Source organism: Haplochromis burtoni, unplaced genomic scaffold, assembly GCF_018398535.1.
Source record: "Haplochromis burtoni strain Fernald_Lab_line unplaced genomic scaffold, NCSU_Asbu1 Contig_160, whole genome shotgun sequence".
In the NCBI taxonomy this organism is placed as follows: domain Eukaryota; kingdom Metazoa; phylum Chordata; class Actinopteri; order Cichliformes; family Cichlidae; genus Haplochromis; species Haplochromis burtoni.
In genome coordinates, this window is record NW_024582521.1 from 359,880 (window position 1) to 377,910 (window position 18,031).

General features: G+C 39.3%; 1 protein-coding gene across 1 annotated transcript in view; it reads right to left on the bottom strand.

Annotated features, from left to right (window-relative positions):
• Positions 1 to 18,031, bottom strand: part of LOC102305603 (SPHK1 interactor, AKAP domain containing) — a 161,807-nt gene that overhangs the window by 84,568 nt on the left and 59,208 nt on the right. Inside the window, exon 3 of the mRNA XM_005933172.3 lies at positions 8,154 to 8,253. Within this exon, the coding sequence (XP_005933234.1) occupies positions 8,154 to 8,197 (44 nt within the window). The 5' untranslated portion in view covers positions 8,198 to 8,253. The remainder of the gene's footprint in view (positions 1 to 8,153; positions 8,254 to 18,031) is intronic.

The following is an 18,031-nucleotide window of genomic DNA, read 5'->3' on the forward strand; positions in this document are numbered from 1 at the left end:
CCAATTTCTTAATCACAGTATGATGTTACTTTGTTGACGTAATTTACGACACAACGACAGATACCGTAAAAAAAGGCTACAGTGCGTTACCATAATTTGTCCAAGAGTATTATACCACACCAGCAAAAAACGGTATCATCCTGCAGAACAGTAAGCTACCGTAACACGGTGTTACGGTATGACGCTGGCAACAGTGACACCAGTATGTTACCGTAAAGTGGCGATGAAAAGTCTAACAGTGTGCGTGTTTACTGAAAAAACACTAACTGACAGACTGATAACTTTCTATCTCAGCAGTGTGTGTGTGTGTGTTTGTGTGTTCAGCTGATAGAAAAGACTGTAAACACTGAATGAAAATCTCACTACACACAGTTGTTTAGATAGGGCAGCCCTCCTCCACCTCTCCTCTGCTCTCCTCGCTTCACTCATCTCCCCCATTGGAGGCGGCTGAGTGCTCTTAATCAGCAATCATTTGAAAGGTCATGAACAAGATGCCTGCAGGAGAGGCTGCTGGCTGCAAGCTGAATTTTGTCTCAGTCAAATGGTGCAAAGAGCTGGCTCTTCCTGATTTGTAGTTTGAATAAATTAGACTGAGATCCCCTGCACTGGACGTTTCAGTTTCTTCCCTGAGCCTCTTCTCATAAGCGCTTTTTAAGCTTTTACAAAGAAACAACATTACATGAAACTAATTGTGGTTGTCTGCTAGTTTTTCAAATTAGTTGTGATTTTGGTATTTAACTCCTTGCAAGGAGTCTGTGGGTGTTGTGAAAGGTGCCCACAAATAAAATATATTTTTATTATTATAGTAATTCTCTCATCACAGGTCTGCTCCTCTACACTGTTAGGAAAAAAGATCCCCTGGTTTCAGTGTTCAGTTTTTCACGCTGTTTCACCATCACTATTAACAACAATACCATAGAGAACCATTATTATTATAAAAACTCCTGATTTTGTTGCTCTGTCAAGGTAAAATTTGAAGAAAAAAAAGCTTTTTCTTACACATATTTCATCAGCTGTAATTGTAATCAGCTGCCCCAATACTCTGAATCTTTAAATTTTGTTGTTTTCTATACATTTTCTACATGATTACAGGTGTGTAAAATCAGGCACCCAGCCCTGCAGTCTTCCTTCCTTGTGATAGAATGGATCGTTCTAAAGATCTCACTAAATTCGAGTGTAGTACTGTAAAAGGCTGCCGCTGCTGCAAGTTTATCATATTTAATATTTTAAATATTTCTTTCCCCCTGCATATTCCACCATCGGCTGTAAGCAGTATTATTGCAAAGTGGACGAGTTTAGGAACCCCTGCATCTCAGCCATGAAGTGGAAGACTACATGAAGTCATAGAGCAGGGTCGCCGAGTGCTGAGGCGTTCAGACGTCCTCTGGCATTAACATCAGCACAAAAACGGTGCACCAGATGCTTCGGGGTATGGGTTTCTGTGGCCCAGCAGCTTGTGTAGGTGTAATGTGTAACTGGACCCGCAATTTTTTTCTACAGAGTTTCGTTTATAGGCCTTTAAAGAACGGTTAAGAAAAGGAAACGGTAAAAAAGGATACGTCTTTCTCCTTCAATCTGGCAAAAACATTTTTAAAAATGTAAGTGGAAACAACACAACAACTGTTTTGGGTTTTTTTTTACCACTACTTGGAGAAATTACTTCCTGAGGCCTCCACTAGCTAATTGGGATTCATGAGAAGAGTCACTGACAAATGCAAACAAAAACATATAAGAAAGTAATTTAAAATCAAAACTAGACTAGTCGTTAATCCATGTTTTCAGCGTTTCTCCTGAGTTGAACTGTAGCTTGATCTTTAAGTAAGTTTCATAAGAGTGGTAGGAATGATTTCAGATAGCACTGAAATTAGTTCTTTCTTACTCTAAAAACCTGGAACATTCTCAGTCTTTGCTGACATGGCACTTTCACAAAGATTTCGTCCTGTCAAAGGGCCCTTCTGATTGTTTGTATCGTGTTGTGAGATCCAGTCTGTGTACAGGGAGTCACTGGGACAGATGGCAGAAGCCAGATTTACTCAAGCATCCTACAACCGTTATGCTGTCTCCAGGACAGATACAACAGTGTCCATCTGATCAATACAACCACAGAACATCTGCTCAAAGATCCTGGTCTGTGTTTTTGTCTACAACGTACTTTATATACATGTTTATGCGCTGTGGCTGTGTCTGCTTTTCAGTATTTGTGTCATACGAGCAGCTACAAGCATATTATTGCATATGTTCCTCTCTATACGCAGTGAGCTCACTGCCTTATTATTTACCCTTAGGGGCTAAATAAAAATTTTACATAGGCTCGTCATATATATGTGTGTGTGTGTGTGTGTGTGTGTGATATATATATAAATTATATATTTATTTTTTTATTTTATATTTATTTTTTTTATATTTAATTATATATATATATATATATTATATATATATATATATGTGCGTATCAGCCACAATTGTGCAACAAACAAATCTGTGTGCCCTTAATGACCTTCAATCTCACTTCTTATTATTCCTGCTCCTCCATGTGGCAAGCCAGGCCTAGCCTGCAGCTCAGCAGACACTCCTTTATATGCTGCATTGGAATGGGTTTGTCTACTATACCCGACAGTATACAAATACCACTGATCACGATTCATGACTTTCACTCTCTCCACGGTAAACACAGTATAATGGACCAGAATGCGTGGCTGTTTCTTGGGTTTATTATATTGTAGCGCTCTTATACTTACTGCACTTAACTCGGTATTTTGTCATGATCATGACTATTTTTTCTAAAAACAAGAAAATTTACAAGCAGTTAGTATAAACCTTTATGCTCCCTTTTGCATAATTAATTTCAATATTGATATCAGGGATGTAAAATTGATCCTACATTGTGGGCCAAATACAGGCCTTTGATCTCCAGGTGGCCACATCAGTTCCAGTCAGTTTCATTTGTAATCTATCAAATCACAACAACCTTCACCTCAAGGGGTAACCAGTCAAAGTCCCCTTTATGTCAGTGTAAAGAAGTTTAACCACACATTTGAACCCTGAGATATCGTAATGTAAGAAAAAGAAGTGCAATTTCAATCACACGTCTAAGTTTTTCTACACGATAAAAAAAGTACTGCTTTATTAAAATTCTAAACTTTCATAAAACTTTAAAACATTCCCTTTTTTAAAGGCATATAGTTAGGCCTGGATTAGGTGACCTGAATCCTCCCTTAGTTTTGCTGCAATGGGCCTAGACTGCTGCGGGGCTTCCCATGATGCAATGAGTGTTTCTTCTTCACTCACTATGTGTTTAAACACCACTCTGCATTTAATCATACTTGTTATTAATCTCTGTCTCTCTTCCACAGCATGTCTTTTGTCCTGACTTCCTGCCCTCACCCCCAACCAGTCGCAGCAGAACCGTCCTCCCTGAGCCTGGTTCTCCCAGAGGTTTCTTCCTGTTAAAGTCCTTGTTTATAGGGGGTCATCTGATTGTTGGAGTTTTCTTTGTATTATTGTAGGATGTTTACCGTACAATATAAAGTACCTTGAGGCAACTCTTGTTGTGATTTGGTGCTACATAACTGGGCATGAACTGGAAGGGAAAAAAAGTATAAAGTGCAGAAAAGGTTATTGTAGCTCGTTGCCCAGACTGTCTTGTAATTATAAAACAAAGTTTATTTTTCTTACTGAAAAACTTTCTCTGCTTTATATTTCTAAGGTAGGTAGAGTAAAAACAGGAACTTTTCTGTCATTTGGTTTTCTATTAGTAATGAATAGTACTTTGATGTAGTATGAATGTAGCAAATGCTATAACACTTAAGACAACATCATTAAAAAGCCAAAATCTATGCCATTCTTCACCCAAGCCATGCAGTCGGGCATGATTGGACTCTTTACCCAGCTGATTCCGGCTCCAAGGCCTTATCTTTGACACTCCTGATCTACATACATCCTTGAAAAGAATCAGCCTGTGATAGTAGTGAAACGGAGGACTACTATCGGAAACGGAAAATAACATTTTAATAGGAACGTTATCACATTGCATCTGGACAGAAGTTGAGCGAAGTTCACCTTATCTGCAGGTGAATTTCGCTGCAGCTCTGGGTTCAGAGCTGCTGCTCTGAACCCGTTTGAATGGACGGACCGGCTGTGTTCAGTTTAGCAGAGGACAAATGGTGACAGCAAGTGTAAAACCATCACTGCATTCTTCTTCTTCTTCAAGCCCTCTCATGAAAAGGTTGTCAACCCTTTTTTTTTGTTTGCTCAGCATGACATCACAGCTTCTCTACAGACATACAAATCATGGTGAGGGAGTTTAATCTGTTGCTCCAGTTTCCAAACAGTTTCCTTGACCTTGGTGGCAAACTGAGAGGCGTGATGTTGGAACAACACTCATAACTGAGCCTTTCACACCTCCCACCATTGGCTTGAAAAGTCAAAGTTGTTCTTTGTGTCCTTCTGCAGAAAAATCAATGTTTTATTTTTCCGTTACAGAAAACATTTTGCACTAGAGGGTAGACATGAGCGCAGCATGACTGTCCTTCTGTCGGTCTGTTAAACTAAGAGAAACACAGCCTGTATGGCAGTCTTGCAGTGATCCTGAGATTGGACACGAACCAAGCTATGATGAGACTTCTTGACCTTTGTTAAATCATCAACAAAAAGAAGGACAATCTATATGGATAGGAAATTGGATACGAAGGACATGGAAGCTAAAATCCATAGAGAAGGAGCCCAGGGAGGGCAGCACAGAAGCCACAGACCATTATCCATTAGCATTGTTTCGCTTAATGGTGAGCTCATTCATGCGCAGAGAGAAACTGAGAGAGGGTGAGAAAAGAGAGGGGAAAAAATACAAAGGAAAATCATTGCTGATTTACACCTGCTGTTAAAGTCCCATCTTCTCTCTGATTAGTCTACTTCAGACATGGCCCCCTGAGCACAGATTACATGTTTACAGCACCACACACCTGCACACCACGCAAGAAATGCAGCCCCGCTCGCCACGCTTGCAGGAGAAAGCTCTTGATTTGACACTATTTTATGTTTACAACAAAGTAAAGCAGGCTCGCTGCCTTTAATACTGGTAGCAATTTTCCCAAACAATTTGGACAGCTCCTAGAATGTGGAGCTGGAGTGCCGTGTAATATAGGATCCAGGCTGAGCTCGAGTGGCTCCCTGTTCAGCTAGATCGCTATGAAAGCGCACAAAGGCTGCGAACCCAGCAGATGACCCAAGACGACAAGATGCATCTTGCATCAAATACCTTGTATCTAATAGCTGTTTAGGCTTTTACAGGTTAGACATTTTGGCATTTGTCAGCAAATTTAAAATGATATTTGAGCTGCTTTAAGAATGGTGCTCTATAATTGAGCCTGGGGGCTGCTGTCCGACTATCTTGAACACAAAAAATTTAGTGTCACTGTGGGTGCATTATGGGAAATAAATAACACTGGATGGTGCCCACTCACCTGAATGAAAAACCACATGGCGCATGAGCCAAAACAGTTTAGTTTTCCAACCAGCCTTCAGGTCTATTTTCTGCGGCCCCCAACGTATGCCCACAAAGACTAGTGATGACAAATGAATCCCATTCATGCACCTGTATGTATCCCACACATTCAAGTTGTTCTTTTCCCAAAGTGTAGTTTGACCTGCAATTATCTTCTGCTCTACTTCAGCGTGTCCCAGTTGATTGAGCCAGAATAATCGGAGCATCTGAGGCAGGTGCTTCTGATCCCCTTTACCATTTGTCTTCTCTGCCCTACAGCACACGTTCATGCAGCCCAATATTATCATCCTTATTCATCTATTCTTATTTATAGACACATTAAACTCTAGATGACTATGTCATTCCAGGGAAATCTGTTCCATGCACATTGTCCTTTTGTTTGGTGTTAAGTTACCACCAAAAAACCCCACATCCCTCTGATATTACATGAAACAAACCCCCTCTCTTAGCACCATCTGTCCCATTTATTTTTCTGTCTGACGAGGGACTGGTGGCACCTGTTATGCAAGTCGCACTGGTGAGACGCCGCTGCTGTTGCCGTTGATGAGGTGTATCTCAGAGTACCGTGCTCTCTCAGCAGCTTGGTGTCCATTAGTGCTTTATGACCAGCGATGTGCCTCGGCCCTCCCAGTGCATGTAAGTGCTTGGCTTTTCATTTTCTCCTCTCTCTGTCTCCCTAACCAAAGTCCCTGGGGAAACACCGGCTCGGACCCGGATGATAAACTGAAGCAATTAAGTGTTGTAATCACACGCAGAATGAAGAAAGATGTCAATGAGGTGGAGCAACAACAAAAAAAGCGTGCCCCCGCGTGGAAGAGAGACAAAATGCCTGAGTTATTGTAGGAGCCTTTTACTGCCTGAGTTTAAACAAAAAACGTATATATGGATACCTAACAGCAGCAAAGCAACTACCTCTCCACAGAACCACAGACAAGCTGCATAAATCACATTTATTTCTGTGCTTTTGACACTGCACACCACAACAGTAGACCGTAGATCAAAAATCCAGATGTGACAGACTTGCAGCTGTAATTTAAGAAGTTTAGCAAAAACCTTTTTATTAACTGTTTGGGAATTACAGCCATATTTATACATGGCCCCTGTTTTCAGAGGTTCAAAAGTAATTTGACAATGCCTGCCAAGTGAGGGATGATCCCTCATTATTTCACAACAAAAACAGCAAACTGACGCCAAGTTTAAAACTGAGGCAGCTGTTTAGTGCCAGAGAACCCATCTCTAAATGTGAGGTCTAAAAAAAAATGCCAATGCAAGTGAAGGAGGCTGTCATTAGGCTGGAAAATAAATAAATAAATAAACCTTTCAGAGAGACAGAGAAAAGGTTTTAGGAGTGAACAATCAGGTCAGCAACACCAAAAAGACCTTAAAGACCACAGAAGATGACTTAAATGGATGATGACAGAAAAACAGTTTCCCAACAAGTAACCAAGTTAAGAAGACTTCAGGATGCAGTTGCGTCATTTTCATAGTCTACAGTTATGAGATGGCTATGAGATGGAAATACAGAAGGTTTACAGTATGGTGGGAACCACAGGTTACACTCAAGACTAAGAAGTCCAGGTTAGACTTTGCCAGAAATCATAACTAAGAACCTTCACAACAATTTTAGACAGATGAAGCCAAGGTTAACTTGTACCAGAGTGATAGGAAGAGAAATGCAGGAAGAAGAAGAAACCACATCATCTGTCAAACATCGTGGCTGCCAGTGGATATGACTGATGACTCAAAGCATACTCTAACATCAACCTAAGAGTTTTTCAAGGTGAAGAGATGGGATATTCTTCAATAGCTAGGTCTGTCACCTGATCTCAGGCCAATAGATCATGGTTTTCAGTTACTGAAGTTCAACAAACAAGCAGCAAATTAAGGTAGTTTTTTTTTTTGGCCACTACAAACGGTGACATGTGGGTACCATGGTGGGTACCCTTTGCTGCCTATGTTACTGAAAATTGTCACTTTGATACTGACAATAAATACTAAAACTACTCTCGCTACACATTTATAACTGTATCAACAACAACAATTCTTCATAGCTGCAAACAGCAGGCACAAAGCCCCTCCCCTCACTAGCAGCTTAACATGTGAAAAATTGACGGGCCACAAGTTAATGATAGAAGTGCTATTACTAATTACCTGCATTAGCCATCTATTAAATTAGAGGCTGGAAACCTCATTTTCCTGGATATCAGTATCGTTTATATTATTGTAGAGTATTTACCTCACCTTGCAAACCACTTTAAGGCAATTGTTGTGATTAAATGCTATATTAATAAAACTGAAATGAACTGTATTGAATTGAAGCCCCTCATGGCAAATCATAGCATTTGGTGACATCCATTTGGTTCTAGATTTCAGGCTGTTATTGTTTGAGAAAGATTTCCACACAAGTATTAAAAGTAGTATATTTAAAATTAGGCCTGTTTGTCCAATTACTTTTAAGCCTATGAAAATGGGGGGGCTTTCTAGGATTTGTTTAATTCCTGAATATTCAAACTCTCGGATTAAAGCTAAGAAGGTGCTGCACAGAGACAAAACTATAAAAATGGATATTGTTCAAACACTTAAAAGACTGAACAGTAACTGGACCGTATGGTTCATGCAGGAAACCAAGAAAAGCAGAAAGCAATGGTCTTACAGCTCAGTGAAGGTCCGAAGCACAGCAACGAAAGCCGACAACATCTTCAGTCTTATTCTTGTTTTTCTTTTCCAAATTTCTTAATTTCCAGGTTCTGCACCTGAAACACACAAAGACACTTGAATGGTTAGACGAGTTTATACAAGCACATATACAACCACGCAATTGGTGTCAGAAGGTATGAACAGATGGCTGCCTTTCTTTGATGCCACGTTTGTCCTGCAGGCCCACATAGCCACTGTTCATGCCCACATGCAATTAAGGAAAGACTAAAAACAAAGCTGCAGGAATACATGTGAAATCAAATCACTCAATATCAGCTAAAAAAAAAAATCTATTTGATGCCGTAATCCAAGCAAGCAAGACAAAGTAAAACTAAAATATTATAGAGTTACATCATTAAACATTGGAAAAAATATCAAAACTATACAGCCAATGGATCAAATGTTTTACTTTTAATGTAAAAGTTCTTGTTTCAGGCTAGTTTATTTATTGTGTCTCAACACATATTAAGGTATTAAGTAATAAAGCATTGTTTTTGCTAATTTTTCACTTTTCTTGTGTTGTGTTTAAAATTGAGAGCCTATTTGTGAGAATTGTTAAACAAAATTTGCACATTGTTGTCAAAAGGAAGGTAATGACCTCACAATTTTTAGCATTACTGATAATGATGAAAGTGATAAAGTAACAGGGATACGTTTCCTGATATTAAAACTGGCTTAAAAACTACTTTATTCTGTGTTTATGTTTAACCCACTGTAATCTATAGACAAGAAGGTACAGTAACTTCTGATTGAGTTATTAATTTGAAATGATAGTCACATAGCACTGTTGTCCTAGTGCTATGATGAGGTCTTGGAGGATTGTAATGAGGTTTTGGCACCAATTAATGAAGTTATTGGGCATTTTAATGAGGTCTGAGTAGAAAAGAAATGAAGTCATTAAGCTCGTGTTGATGTTCACTTTAATCTCACACACACAAACACACATTAATTGCTTATCCTATTACGATAAGGCTACATCCTCTTGATTAATAAAGATATCAAACCAGCTTGGTTCAAAAAGCCAGTGATCGGGAAAAAAACAGTTTGGTCAAAAATACTAATTGAGACAAAAAGACTGTTTGCAGCATTTTACTGTTTTATGGAAGTTATTTATTTATTCATTCATTTATTTAATAGAATTAGCCAACAAAAGTGTAACCACTCGGTTTAACCTAGAGCACAGACAAATTACATTCAGATTATGTTAAAATTACATGCACTCACATGCAACCTTGCAATACTAAAGATAGGTTAAAGTTGCTCTATTCTCAAACTTGATTTACACGTTTGATTTCTTTGAACTGCTTTTTCGATGTATACAACGTGTACGTTTTAGTCTGCATGTATACTTTTGTAAACTTGTGCCCTGTTACTGTTTTTTTACAGTGATTAAGGTACAATATGGTGTACAATCATTCCACGCTGGAAAAAGAACAGTTCAAAGAAATCATTTAAAGCTCAAAATTCATCCCATGCCTTGATGAGTGTAAATCTCTGAGCAAATTAAAGGCTTTTTTACTCAAAGTGTGCTTTAATACACAGTATTTTTCGTAGGCTAGGAATCGTGTACTGTAACTAGCTTTGAGGTACAATAGTAATTGGCACGATTAAGTCATAGCTTAAAGAATGAACAGTAACAAAATCTTATTTTAAGACCTGTAGTCTTTTAGCCTTGAGCTTAGATGTTCCATATTCCAAGATAAAATTCTTTTCAATTTACCGCACAGAAGTTTTGGGGGCAGGTACTCCAACAACATTCTGTAAAGTTTTGAACACAAAGAGCAGACATAATTTCCTCTGATCCTTCAAATGACTCAGTACTGAATTCTTTAGTCATCAGAGAATCACATTCTTCCTTTCTAAAGGCTACATATACTTTTATTTTTGTTAGTTAAACTACAGGATGGCTTCATATTACATGACAGCAAAACCCTTCTGCTGAAACACACCATGCTTATAACAAACATCTCTGGCTCATCAGACAAGACAATCAGTGGCCAGACAGGTGGACCCTGATTGGCATCTTCAGTCTCTGCAAGCACAGAGAAAAGAAACACATTAGATTGGTACTGTACGGTCTATGCGCAGCTAGAGAGGAAATAAATGATCTGCACGCCATGTCCTCTTTAATTTCACTTTTTCCATCAACCTCTGTGCATCAATATAAGACAATAACGCTTCTTTAACAGAAGAAAACATGGTGGAGGTTAATCCAGGAGACAGCTTTGATGTCTTATTGATTTGAAAGACTTTGCATTAGGCTACCAGAAATTCTCAGGCTGACATAACCTTTTTGACGGTAGTCTTTCTTCCTCCTTTGATCGAAATGAAGAGGCAAGCTCCAAGCAATGCTATCGCACAGAAAGAGACTTTTTTTTTTTCCCTAAGAGGTGCGTAAGGTCCCAAAGGCAGAGAGTGATGGCTAATTCAAAATGCTTCTTCTAAGTGTGGAGATAAACATCAAGTGAAGCAATCTTGCTTTGATGGCTACTCTTTTGATCTTGTCCAGTGTCCACAAGCACTTAAAAGGTTTGGGGAAGGAATATAGAAGAACATAAAAAAGAAAATAAATTGCAACGGAACATTTTATTACCCCGTGTTCTCTCTTTCCCCATCAGTCTGTCTGGAGATGACTCTGGAAAGCCATTGCACGGCAACAACAAAACGGAATAAACAAACGGGTGAACAGAGGTGAATAGAGTCCAAGTCCAAGCAAAAACACGACAGGAGTGCAGGGAAAGTGCAGTGTTACTGTCTGATCACCTTCCATATCTGCAGAGTTCTAAGGTGGGTTTATATGAAGTTTGTAAAGATACAAACCAACTATGGAATGAGTATGGTTTAAGTTACTAACAACAAATACACTACATGGAGAATAATTTTGACCCACAGCTCTTAATCTTTGAATTCAGATGTTTTTTATCCAGTTATCTTCGAGTTACCACACATGTATACAAATTAAGCACCTAGCCACCCAGCCTGCCTTTACAAAAATATATGATATAATGCTGTAAATTCAAAAGTGTTTAGCAACCACAGCAACCCAGCCACAGAGTTTCCAAAGCTCTGCTTTCTCTATAACTGCAGTACCAAACTTCATCTGGCATTAACATCAGCACAAAAACTGTACACCAGGAGCTTCGTGGTTTGGGTTCTCATGGCTGACCAGCTCCTCTATATGTAATGTGTAGGTGGTTCACACTTTGGTCCATATATAGTTTATTTATCAACATACCTGTCACTGAATATGATTGACAGCTTGCCTAATGACTTGATTACCTAAACAAATTGAGCCTAACCTTTTATTGCAATAATCAATGACCTAGGATTCGGGACCTGTTTTGCCTGGCAGGTCACCTCTTTCTGCTACTGAAGACTTAAACTTTAAACTTTCTCAAAACAACAACAACTGGTTCTAAATATAAAGTTTACACTCAGATTACTGGACTACTACTACTATTACTATTGTTAACACTGTTACTAAATGCTAATAAATTTCAAAGCATGCTGTATGTGCTCAGTTGATTGTATGTCTACATTTCCGTTGCGTGCTAATTGAGAACACCTTTTGAGAATCACACTTTTTTACCTTCCTTTTCCTTCTTTTTTCTGGAGGCATCTGGAGCCTGGAATCCCGACAAACAATCAACCATCAGCAACAATGCTTTTTCAAACCACCGCCTAAAGCAATTTTAACACTGATAATTTCATACTGTAGGAAAACGGCACTTTTTGACAACTATGGGGTCAAATTGGCAAATATTCACTTTTTACCTTTATTGTTCTTCCAAATAACCTCTGATAACCTGGGGATTTGTTTAAAACCTGGAGGTCTGCCTGATGCATATTTGGTATGGTATGGTGAAGTGCTTCCCAACCACTGTGCCACGGCACGTAGCTGGGATGTGAGAAAAGATCAGGTGTGCCGTGGAAGATTATCTGGTTCCACCTGATTAACGGTAGTACTCTCAGCAATCAGCGTGAGTTACGGGAAGAACAATGACATCCTCTTCCACTAGAGGGCAGTACAACTACCTGCTCTAATTAAATGGGTTGCTAACTGCCAGTAAAACAGAAGAAGACGAAGAAGAAATGACGTAATAGTCATGCTGTGAGACGATGCAGCAATAAACAATAGCAATAAATAAATATTTGAAAAGAAAAAGTAGTCAATCTGAACTGGTCCTGGACAAAATCCTGACCTAGATGAGGCCCTTGGTCTCCACTGCATAGACATTACCAACACAAATAGCAGGGCCTACTCTGGGGATAACATTAGGGGACTTCATTTGATATCCAGTTACATAAAGTTGATGCTCAGATTACACTGTTGTTGTTATTATATAAGATTTAAGGCCTAGATAATGAAAGCTACAAGTTGCATAAAATAGATGGTTAAATTTTCCAATAGAATAATATACAAAAGATTTAAAAATACAAATAAAAATAGAAATATTATACAGGTTAAGGATTAATATGATATAATATTACTGTCTCATAGGAAATGCACATTAATATATAACAAAGCCTCTTTTTAACCCAAGGTAAATGTCATGGGGTGCCTAGGTTAATGAGTCATTTTACTGTCAAAGCTTTTCCCACAGTACAGACACATGTTTTTATAATTTCATGTGTTTTCACACATCACAGCTGTGACACCCTTACTCTGTCTCAGGTGCTATATCGCAGTGGTGCAACAACACATCTAATTCATGCTGAGAAAAACAAAGCCATTGCAAACAGCATAATAGCATTTGCTTAAACATGCCAAGGGAACAATCGCTGGCACTTTCCACATGGGACATCATCACTAAATGCTAACTGCAAAGTCATAGCGGACTTTGTTATGATCATTTATTACACACTGTGAGGATTATCCTAGTGTGGGGAACAGACATAATATTAAGAATATTAAGAATGATGTCAGAGTGACTGGAGAGGAGGAAGGAGGAGACTTGGAGTGAGTGGGACCAGGGGAGCACTGTGACTTTGATGAGCATCTCTTGCTCTGCTTTCTCAACAGGCTCTGAGAAATCAGGATGGCAGCTCAGCGTCACTGAATCCACCACGCAATCCTTCTGGCAGTTTTTGTCCTAGTTGGGCTTCAGTGTGGTGCCAGGTCTGCCGATAGCACCTGCGAGATAGAGTACCCTGTTTTTTTCTAGCCCTTTGATTAAAGTTCTGGATTAGTGACTCTCCTGTTTGTGACTTGATGGGAGCAGAAAAAAGCAGAGGCTGTGGAAATAGACAACTGAGCTTTCAAGTAGTTTGACATGGAAGCCCCTGACATATCAGCAGCAGCAGCCACTGAGCAGACCTACTCTCTGTTACTTGTAAGGTCCTGAGACCAAGAAACAACACAGATAATGTGGTCAGGGCAGAGATTCAGAGCATCAAAGATCCCTCTATTCAAGTTTCTTTAAGTTGAGTTTGCACCAGATACTATTATAGAATAGTAGAGAGAAGTACGGTGGCTCTGAGAGGCCAAACAAACTGCAACTTAAGAAAACACCAGCAATAAGAAAAACGCTGCAAAAGCACACAAAATACAACAGAAACAGGAAAGACGACAACGGAAATAGGAAAAAACAGATTTCCAAAAGCACAAGGGGAGACAATAACCCGACGGACCAGTTGCAGGAACCCAAAACATGGTAGGATTGTTTTCATGATTCATATAATACTGGTGACGGATTTTTAGGCTAATAGTTAGACTAACACACTCACCTCTCATCTTTTCTTTCCTCACAAAACTGATAGATCCTCCACTTCTTTTAAGCGTCTCCCAGAGCAATTCTTAGCATATTTTGGTTCTTGCAACTGGTCCGTCGGGTTATTGTCTCCCCAGAAACACTTCCCTTGTGCTTTTGGAAATCTGTTTTTTCCTATTTCCGTTGTGTTTTGTGTGCTTTTTTTTCTTATTGGTGGTGTTTTCTTAAGTTGCTGTCTGTTTGGCCTCTCAGGGCCACTGTAGAGAAGACTCAAAAGCTGGGAGAAAGACTAAAGACTGCTTTCTAAATATGCATATGCTTCAGTGTAACTAATATTCAAATGCTATGCCCCCTGGAAGAAAGACAATGCATATTATGACAGTCTCACCTGCACTTCCTCTCCATCATCACTGCAGACTTGGTCCAAAGGCTGGCACAGCGGTAATTTAAACTTTTGAAAGAACCTCAAAGCAAATTTAAATTCAAACTGTATGAGCATAAACTAACATATCATTCAAAAGCAACTATTGAGGCAAACCGCTATAAACTTGTAATTTCACTTAGACAGAAACAGTCGTGACTTTCATGTCATGCTTTGATTTACAGATTATTAAAACTGAGGCAAAATCAGGCTACAGTAGTTTGAATATTTCAAAAGATTGGAACAGAAAATCATGTGTGCCGCCTGGCTCAAATTTGTAAAAATCCATATTAAAATGGCTGAATTCAATTCCACTGAGCAAACTCAGATTCTGGAGAAGCCCTTTGATCACACCAAAAAACAGAAGAAATTGAGTAAACGTTTAACAAAGGATGCTGGCAAGGCAACAAGCGCAGACAGAAAGGCAAAAACCTGAAGAAAATCAAAAAATAGGTCACAGGCAAATATCTTACACAAGGAATCACAGGTGAGTCAAAAAACAGCTCGAGTACAAAGCTTGCAAAGGTAATTTGGCAGCTGAGTCATTGTTTGTGATTGGCAGAAAAACAGGAATTACTAAACAACAGGAAATGACTCAGCTGGAGTTTAGTAAAAAATATGAATTTAACTGTGGAGAAATCACACGCACTACAACTTTTCCAAAGTGCTTATTTGGCTGAAGCTTTTAAATCAGTGACCTTTCATGTTTCTCATACTTGAATTCTGTGGCAGCCATTCTTTCCTTAACTACTCGTTGAGCAGCTTCCTGTGGATCGCAGGCTGAAATCAGGCCTCTCGCTTCACAGGTTGTCAGTAAGTGAAAAAGGAGCTCCGGCATGAAGGCATGGGGGTGGAGAAGTGGTGACACGCAAATGAGTCATGAGGTGGAATAACCTACATGCCGTATAGCCTGCCGGTGTATGTGTCCGCATGTTGTCATGGTCTGCTGTACAAATGCGTGAGCGACAGAAAGAATTTGTAGGGAAATCCTTAGTCTCCCATCAATGCTTTGTCAAAGACTCACTATTGGCCTCGGAGCTGCAGAGCGACTGAAAAATAGGACACTGCCATAAGTGACAAAATTGAAAATAAACCAATAAAGTATACACTAAATGAAGGATATAGATAAGTAGCGAGCCTGCCAGACAGAATGATAAATGAACCTATCATGGCCAAGAAAAGAAAAAACAAGAAATGTGACAACTGAGGTCAAGGAATGGTGAGTTTAGAGCTGCGGTACACTTTCTGCCTTCAACAGCACCCGATGGAAAAGCAAAAAGGAAAGTAGAAGGATGGAAGACGCTTGAGGGAAGGATAGGTAGAGGGCACGGACAGATGCACTGACATTTTCAACCCATTACCATGGTCCACAGAGTGTGTGCTTGCTTTGCCCACAGACACTGCTGCTTCTGGCTGGCATGTGCATTGGTGTGGAATATAGACTAGTTGTAAATAGCCAGATATTTACAGAGTTACTTGAGGTAACAAGACCCAGAAAAAGTTTCAAAGAAACAGAAGAATTCCCTGAAGTTACTTTTGGTTCCCACAAATGGCACCATTTCATAGACGATGCAGTTCATGCTTCATTACATTAAAAACAGGTTGATGTACATGTATAGAGAGTACTGTGCACAGGTCTTGAGCCACCCTTCATGTCTTTATGTTTTGCGCCAAGGAGCCAGAGTTTCAGACTTTGCAGTAAATAAATGCACAATAAAGAACTATCAGTAATGGATGGGCCTCCCCAGAGCCTGGACCGCAACTTTACTGAAGCAGAGTGGGATCGTCATGACAGAGAACAGAACAAAAGGCAGCCAACATCCAAAGAGGAGCTTCAATTTTATTTATATAGTGTCAAATCACAGCTTTCACCTTGAGGCTCTTTATATTGTAAAGCAGAAGAAGGCTTGCCTTGGACAGTTCAGGATGTGTTGAAGAATAAAGATGGTCACACCAAATCTTGACTTTCAGGCTCGTTAGAAATGTACAAGCTCTGGTTACCTTGTATACTGTATTTCCGTGTACGTTTGCACATGTTTCAATACATCAATAGACACGTTGCAAGCTAGATATAAAGAAATAGCAGCTCAAAACTTTTACACAGGACTGCACATATCCAAAAAAGGCTTTTGGGATAGAAGATTATTTCTCAAACTGTGCAGCAGGGCCCACTGGTGGGGCGAGGAACCACTTCAGTGAATGCAACCAGAGGAAAAAATATCAAGTGAAACTAGCTGAACTTAAACACATAAATCTGTTGTCTTTGTATTAGTGTAGGGTCTTTAACTTACAATATAAAACTCTTTGAGGCAACTTTTGTGATTTGGCACTACGTAAATAAAACTGAATTGAATTGATTTGGATTGAATTACTGGTGATATCAGGCTGATGTTTGTTCAATTCACTTTGGATACTTATTATTTTTATTGTTAGTGAATGATGAAAAAAATGTAGGGTGCAGGGCATAACGTTTTTCCCAGATTCACCGGGACACAGTAAATATCACACTTCTGGTGTAGAAATCTTCTTGCAGTAAGTTCTAACCTCTTAAATATGCCAGAAAGTACAAATCATGTAAACACAATTTACTTATTCTTTCGTCTGGGGATTCCTATTTCAAATCCCAGAACTAGCAGAAGATGCATACAGAATTGTAATGAATAAATAACCTTTTACTCTCTTTCAAGAACAGACCCAGATCTACTGGTGAGTTGGCAGACTGAACTGCTAACACTCTCGCCCTTTGTGATTTGTCAGTTTCTGTCTCTGGAAGAAAGCCTACATATCTACGCATGACAATGACAGGTTTGCTTTGTGTTTTAACAGCTTTAACATGCGGCTGGCATATGAAGGGTGCACTCCTCTGTAGCGAGCTGAGAAATAATTCTTTTTAATACTGACTGACTGACTCACTGGTTGAGATAAGGAGAAGCTGAGTTTTAGGAGGAAATACAAGCACAGTCTTTTTTTTTTTTTATCACACTCTTCAATGCCATGCCTCCTCTCATTTTTCTAACCCCTGCTGTATGCATACTGCATATTTGATAACCTAGTGTGTGTTTGATTCCATGTGCTGAGCCTTCCAGTCAGGCAGTGAATGTACTGTGTGAAATAAAAAGGTTTCTGTATTGGGCCATTGATTTTGTGTCTCCCTTGAAGGTTTCTGTGTATGTTTTCAGTTTTTCTCAGTGAGGAAATACACACAAAATATTAGTTTTCCTCGGTGACATGCAGATGTCTTCTGTGTTCTTTTATTTCTAAAAGCAGAAGTCAACATCCTGGCATTTTTATATGGATGTATGCACAACTGCATTGTATGAGTGAGCAGGCAGAATAACTGAATCAAAACTTGGGGAAAAAACAGACTACACATATTGCCAGGATTATATTTCACTGAGGATACCCGAGACACCAGAGGGACATATCATTTATTATCATACACTCCAGTCTTCTCTGAGGAAACATACAAATTAGGTACTTTGTGATGTAATGGCTAAACAAACTGTTGAGAAAAAAAAAAATCAATACTCAAATGGAAAGTAGCAGCACAGTGGCCTGGTGGCCACCACTGTTACCTCACAGCAAGAAGGTTTTAGTTTGAATCAAATCCAAAGAGATGCGCTTAGCAGGGTTAGGTTAATTGATTATTCTAAATTACTCGTGAGTGTGAGTGCGACTGGTTGTCTGTATCTCTGTGTTACC